Source organism: Leuresthes tenuis, unplaced genomic scaffold (genome assembly GCF_036924035.1).
Source record: "Leuresthes tenuis unplaced genomic scaffold, fLeuTen1.0.hap1 SCAF_6, whole genome shotgun sequence".
NCBI classification, from domain to species: domain Eukaryota; kingdom Metazoa; phylum Chordata; class Actinopteri; order Atheriniformes; family Atherinopsidae; genus Leuresthes; species Leuresthes tenuis.
The window spans coordinates 3,913,664-3,920,260 of NW_027325360.1; the positions used below are offsets into that span (position 1 = coordinate 3,913,664).

At 42.8% G+C, this 6,597-nt stretch overlaps 1 protein-coding gene across 2 annotated transcripts; it reads left to right on the forward strand.

The window, feature by feature from the left end:
* Positions 1-1,040: 1,040 nt before the first annotated feature.
* On the forward strand, positions 1,041-6,597 carry mymk (myomaker, myoblast fusion factor). 2 transcript variants are annotated; one of them, XM_072386907.1, is made up of 6 exons: positions 1,041-1,175; positions 1,652-1,766; positions 2,621-2,769; positions 4,274-4,390; positions 4,543-4,687; positions 6,002-6,597. In XM_072386907.1, exons 1-6 carry the CDS (start codon positions 1,041-1,043, stop codon positions 6,166-6,168), a joined length of 828 nt encoding a protein of 275 aa, XP_072243008.1. In that variant the 3' UTR covers positions 6,169-6,597. The 2 variants fall into 2 exon arrangements, with proteins under 2 accessions (XP_072243008.1, XP_072243007.1); XM_072386906.1 differs by having other exon boundaries at positions 4,543-4,683; positions 5,968-6,597.

Genomic DNA, 6,597 nt, shown 5'->3' on the forward strand with positions numbered 1-6,597 from the left:
AAATTATCAGTCTGGCCTCAAAGCATTTCTCAGAATGATGCTGAAGATGTTGCTCATTTAAACGGCAGAAGCTCATGTATTCAGGTAAATAAGATGTAATTATCTCATGAATATGCTGATTAGTATGTGATATAATTTGGTTTCCTTTCTTGCAGATGTTTTGGTGCATTCCATTTGAACTGGGAAATTTAAATTTTTAGATTCCCAGCTGTAAATTTAACGTTGAACATAGATCCTCACCAAACCCCGGCCTTAAAATTCAACATGGCCGCCTCTCGCATAAAAGGTGGTAAATAATGCAGTAAAATATCATTTCTTGTCTATTTTCTGTCTCATTGAATTAGTCACACATATCGTCCAGTCCAACCTGTTTGTGTGGAGGCAACGCACCGTTTTACATGATGGGACATCATCATCTCGAGCTACAAGGTAGCTTCAGTTAACTACTTTCCGTTGCATGGAATCAGTTTCAGTGCATCCACAAGCTGTGTATCAGAGTCTGTACTGGTGACACACATCATATATAAACCAGGCTCTGCTGACTCACTCAGTCAGAACATCACAGGCATGAAAAATAAAGGGCTTAACTCAGCTGGTGCACAACATTAACTCTGCTTATTCCAATCAACATCTCATATTAGCCCACAAACAGATGCTCGGTGTCGGCCTGAAATAGTTCACAGATCTGCTGCAGAGTGTCTGAAGCCGCTCCCATGTCGCACTGGTATGCAAACAGCTGCCCCCCGATGACACTGCACTTACATGCCTCAGTAGGCCTGCCATCCTGGGAGACATTTAACTTTTAAAGGTCCGAACTGAACAGCTGGGTGTGTTCACGTCGTGTGGGACTGTGTATATGCAGCTTCATCAACTCGCTATCAGACTCATACAGTGAGGATAAGGGACCTGAAGGGATCTGCTCTCCCAGCTGACGTCACTCTTTTATTAATCTTTTAAATCAGAAGAAGCTGAAGCTTGGAGGACGTCGTCCACAAACCTTCACAGTTTCTGTTTGACAAGGGTTTGCTTTTTAACCAATCATGGGTGCTTTTATTGCCAAGATGCTGCTTCCCACCGTCAGCAGCCTGGTGTTCCTGCCCACAGCCAGCGTTGCCACCAAGCGGGGCTTCCACATGGAGGCTATGGTCTACTTCTTCACCATGTTCTTCACTGCGGTGAGACTTTGCACAAACTGCTGGTACACCAGGCTGTGCTTGAGTCCCGGCTGACAGCTCTGATATTTCTGGTTGTGGCAAATTATCTAATAATATCTCTCTGAAGAGAATCCTTAAAGTTGTCCAGAAGAAATGTTCATGTGAGTGTTTTCGATTGGAAGTAAACTTAGAGTTTAGTTTGCTCATCAAATCCTGCTTCAGTCCTGTCTGACTCTAATTCAGCACCAACAATGTGAGGAAGAAAGTGACAGAAATTAGAAATAATGTCTGACCTTAAAGCTAAAGCTGACAATCAGGAACAAGATTAATATTTGTTAGAACTATATTTACATGGAATCAGCGTTAAAGATCACAACATTGTACAAGTTAGAAGATACCAGTCATGCCATGATGAATTTTACGATTAAAGCCGAGTAAAATGGTAAATTGGCCTCCGAGATACAGAGTTTTCTGTTTGACCGACTGTCTTCCTGCAGATTTACCACGCATGTGATGGTCCGGGCCTCTCCATCCTGTGTTTCATGAGATACGATGTTCTGGAGTACTTCAGTGTTTATGGCACAGCACTCTCAATGTGGGTCACACTTATAGGTAAAGTCTCTCTTGTAGCTTCACCTGCTTTCAACAAGTTTAGTCTTACATCTCGAATGTAAAATCATAGCCTGACCCACAGAAAACCTGCATGTACAATTAATCTTTCCCCTTTTCATTTCTCTATAACTGAAAATCTTTTTAGAGAATCTGGAACTTGTTGATGATCTTTCTCTCTGAGTGATTGTGTTTGTTTTGAGTCCATTCAGTCTCCGAGCCTTTGCTAACTCCACTGAAATGACCTCGCTTATCGTACCAAAGTTAAAAACAACCAGGAAGCTCTGCTGGCTGCAGTTGTTGATAACACATGTTGTGTCTTTGAGTTCTGCACACATGTTATTCTCCCACATGACACATGCATTTCAAGACATACACACACACTATACCATTTGGTCCGACCCATCCAAGCCCCTGAGGTTTTGCAGTGAAGGGATTTAAATCAAATGCTCGGCAGCTGATTTCACTGATTGGTCTCCAGTAAAGCGGCTGGTTAAAATCCGGCCTGAAATTGTCACCAAGCCCCTGAGATTTTCTGCCATTAAAATGGAAACAATATGACTTCTGATGGATTCGGATGCACGTTGCAGGTCTTTTTTTTTGGCTTCTTCTCCACACAAGATCTCCTTAGATGACTGTTGTGATTTGGCTGCCTTGGTTTAAATCTTAGAATCTAGTCACTGCCTCCGAAATTAATGAAAGTGACTGAATTTGTCATTATTCTTGGAATATTTAATATCTCAGACAGCATCAGATGAGCAGCTCTACAACGTGATAAACAGTTATTTTCATGTATCAGCTGACAAAGGTTTGAAAAGCCTTATTTCACATGTTGCATATGGCTCCACTTGTCACAGCTCTGGGTGATTTCGATGAGCCGCAGCGCTCCAGTATAACTATGTTTGGAGTACTGACCATCGCAGTGAGGATCTACCAGGATCGCTGGGGCTATGGGATCTACTCTGGACCTATCGGATCAGCTGTTTTCATCATCACTGTTAAATGGGTAAGGGACAGATTCCAGTTTCCTACTCCTGCTTATTCCCATCCACCTCTTTAATTCTTCATTCATCTCACATATTCACCTTAAACAAACTCTGCTGTCATCTTCTACTTTTCAATGATACAGAACTGTATAAAAGTCTTGAACCACCGTTCATTTTTTAATTGGTGCCAAAAAAACAGGAAAAAGGTGCAGTGATATACTGAAACGTGCAAACATTTGTTTGTACAAGTGTAAATACAGTATTTAAGCAAAGGATATTTTAATTTTAGTCCAATTCTAATGAGCTTTAAAGTGAATATCTGGTCTGAGCTCCTTTATTCTCCAACACAGCCTGAACCCTCTGAGACAAGCTTTCTGTCATTTCTTTAAGGAGTCTTCAGGAATAGTTCTCCAGGCTTCTTGAAGGACATCCCAAAGCTCTTCTTTGGATGTGGGCTGCCTTTTGTTCCGTTCTCTGTCAGATGATCCCACACTGCTTCAATAATGTTGAGGTCCGGGCTCTGGGGAGGATTCATCCCTCCATAAGACCTGTTGCCACTGATTTTCAGTCCACTTCTTGTGTCATTTGGCACAGCTCAGCCTTTTCTCCCTGTTTCCCTTCCTTAAGAACGGCTTCTTGACAGCCACCCTTCCATGGAGCCCATTTCTGATGAGGCTTGGGCCAACAGTAGATGGATCAGCTGAAGGTCCTGATGCATCTCTCAGGTCCTGTCAGGTCACAGCTGGATTTTTTCCTCTTTCTTAAGGACATCACTTTCAGATCCTGTTCATCTGCTGTAGATAGTTTTTTAGGCCTGACACTTCTTCTTTTGTCCTCCACTTGTCCAGTTTCCTCAAATGTTTTAAGGACACACTGCACACCATGCTGAGATCTGCCAAGTTTTCAGCTAATAGCTCTTTGGGAATCACCTTGTTGCTGCAGAAATCCTATTTTCTGTCTGTCAAACTGTGTTATCTTTGCTGTTTTTCATAGATGCAACTAAAGAAATGGGAACAAATTATGTGTCCTTGTGACAAAGTGCCTAAAGATCCAATTTAAGATTGGTTCTTTGTTACGTTTTCTGTTATGTGTCTGGTTCATCCCTTGAGTTAGGAGCCTTTTTTCTGCCTGAATCATTCATAGATCAGACTTAAGTGGCTTAACAAAGAAAAAACACATCAGGTACAAGGACTGAAAATGAGTGAAAAAGCAGAAAATGTCCAAAGAAAAACTTCAGAAAGCCTGAAGAACTATTGCTCAGGACCACTTTAAAAGATCACAAAAAGAAATCTGGCTGAAGACTTTTGCACAGTACCGTCTCTCTTCTATTTTTCAACTCATCTTTATCCTTCTAATCTTGCATCCTTTTCTTGTGCATTTCTTATTCTTCCTTCATCCACCTTTCCTCCTCTTCCTTTCCCTTCTCTCTCTCTTCTTGCAGTCAAATCAGTGAGTCACTCCTGAATTCCTTTGTGTGGCTAATGTGTGGATATTATTGTAATGAGTTGTTTCGTGCTGTTTCAGCTGCAGAAGATGAAACAGTTGCGGGCAGTTTATCCAGAGAAGACTGTGTACACGCAGCAGGTTGGTCCAGGCTGCTGCTTCGGTGCTCTCGCTCTGATGCTGCGTTTCTACTTTGAGGTGACTTTTTATCAAAATAAAACCAAGCCCAACAGATAAATGTTTAAACTTCTACTGAGAGAGAATGTTGCTTCATGTGAGACTATGGTTTATATTGATCCATAGTGTCCAGTTACATAACTAAAGCATATGCTGTTTTCCCTTCTCTGCAGGAGTGGGACTACGCCTATGTCCACAGTTTCTACCATCTGTCTCTGGCTGTGTCCTTTGTGTTGCTGCTGCCAAAGAAGAACCGCTACGCAGGGACAGGGCAAAACGCTGCTAAGCTCAGCTGCCTCACTCTGTGCTGCTGTGTAAGTTATTTATTAAATGCCAAAAAGGGAGAAAGGCTGACACTGTGGCTTTGACTGACAATGTGATGTCATGATAAAAAGAAAGTTCAGCCTTCGTTGTTTCTAAGGGTTTAGTTGTCAGAACATTAAAGAATAATCTGGTCCTCAATGGTTTTAAAATTAGGGAAATATAACCTCAATTTAATAAGAACAGAAACTAAATGAAGAAGCAGTCTGTGAAAAATCCTCCCCAGACAGATGGCCTCACATTTGACTCTAGAATACTTTGGTATCCAGAGGAGTTCATGGTGGACTCAATGACTGCAAGGTGCCCAGGTCCTGTGGCTGCAGAACCAGCCCAGATCATCAGCCCTCCACCCCCGTGGTTGACAGCTGGTATGAGGTGTTTGTGCTGATATGCTGTGTTTGGTTTCCTCCAAACGTGCTGCTGTGCATTAGGACCAAACATCTCCACTTTGCTCTGGTCTGTCCAAAGGACATTGTTCCAGAAGTCTTGTGCTTTGTTCAGATGCAGCTTTGCAAACCTAAGCTGTGCTGCCATGTTCTTTTTAGAGAGAAGAGGCTTTCTCCTGCAGCCCTTCCAAACAAGCCATCCTTGTTCAGTCTTTTTCTAACTGTGCTGTCATGACCTTTAACCTTTAACATGCTAACTGAGGCCTGGAGAGTCTGAGATGTAGCTCTGGGCCTTTTCACCTTGGGGTGAACTTGCTGGGACGTCCACTCCTGGGAAGATTGACAGCTGTCCTGAATGTTTTCCACTTGTGAATAATCTTTCTCTCTGTAGAATGATGGACTCCAGATAGTTTGGAAATGGCCTTAGAACCCTTCCCAGACTGATGGGCAGCAACAGCTGCTTCTCTGAGATCATTGCTGATGTCTTTCCTCCTTGACATTTTGCTAACACACACCTGAATGCTGCAGAGCAGCAAACTGACAGAACCTCTGCTTTTATAGAGCTGCTCACACTTGCTGATGATCAATAATTGAGTTCTTTGATCAGCAGCACCTGGCTGCTACTCCCCCCTCAAATTCCAGTAGAAGCAGTAAGGGTGGATGTTGTTTTTTTGCACACTGCTTCTTCAGTGACACATCATATTATGTTACGTGTTGTTGTTGATCTGATGTTGCATTTAAGTACCTGATGTGTCCTTATATATGTTGAAATATGTAAAACCTTTAAATTGAAAGAGGGTGGACTTTGTTTTTGTAGAATGTGACTTGATTTTGATGGTAAAAAGTATTTTTTATTATGTCAGCTGAGCTTCTTCCTTATTCCCTCTTCAGACCATGTCACCTGGTACCTCTAAAGAGAAGAAAGACAAGCCAAAAAAGAAGTCTTCTCGGACGGTGTGGACCATCCCCACAGAGAAGCCATGGGCGCGAGGCTGCAGCACCCCCACCCTGCCTCTTTACAGCCCCCCACCCTCAACACCCGTCAAAGGGACCAGCATCAGCAAACTGAAAGAGATGAATGGCTGGAAGTGAACTTAAAAGCACAACTATCAGTCCATCTAACATAAGAGGGCTTCAATCAGAAGAACTGGCGAGATGAAGGGCAGCTATGAGCGGGAAACTCACCAAGTAACTGTCAGCCAAAAGCTGATAAACTTATATGTAACTGGTAAGTTAATCTACTCCAACAGGGAGCCAACAATCATGTGGATGTTCCTTTCTACTCCAGCAACTCATTTTTGGCTGGCAGAAAATATTCAAGGTCAGCGGCGGCTTAAGAAATCCAACAGCCTCTGAAGTCGGGAGATAAAGAAACTAAAGTGACCCGATGCAGTTATAAAATTTAGGTGAAGATAAAAAGGCGAATCGGGCCTCCGGGACCCTCAAAGAACCGATGATGATAGCACAACTGTGCGAAGCCCTGGTGCAAAGCTGAGGATGGAGCAGCCCAACACAGAGGAG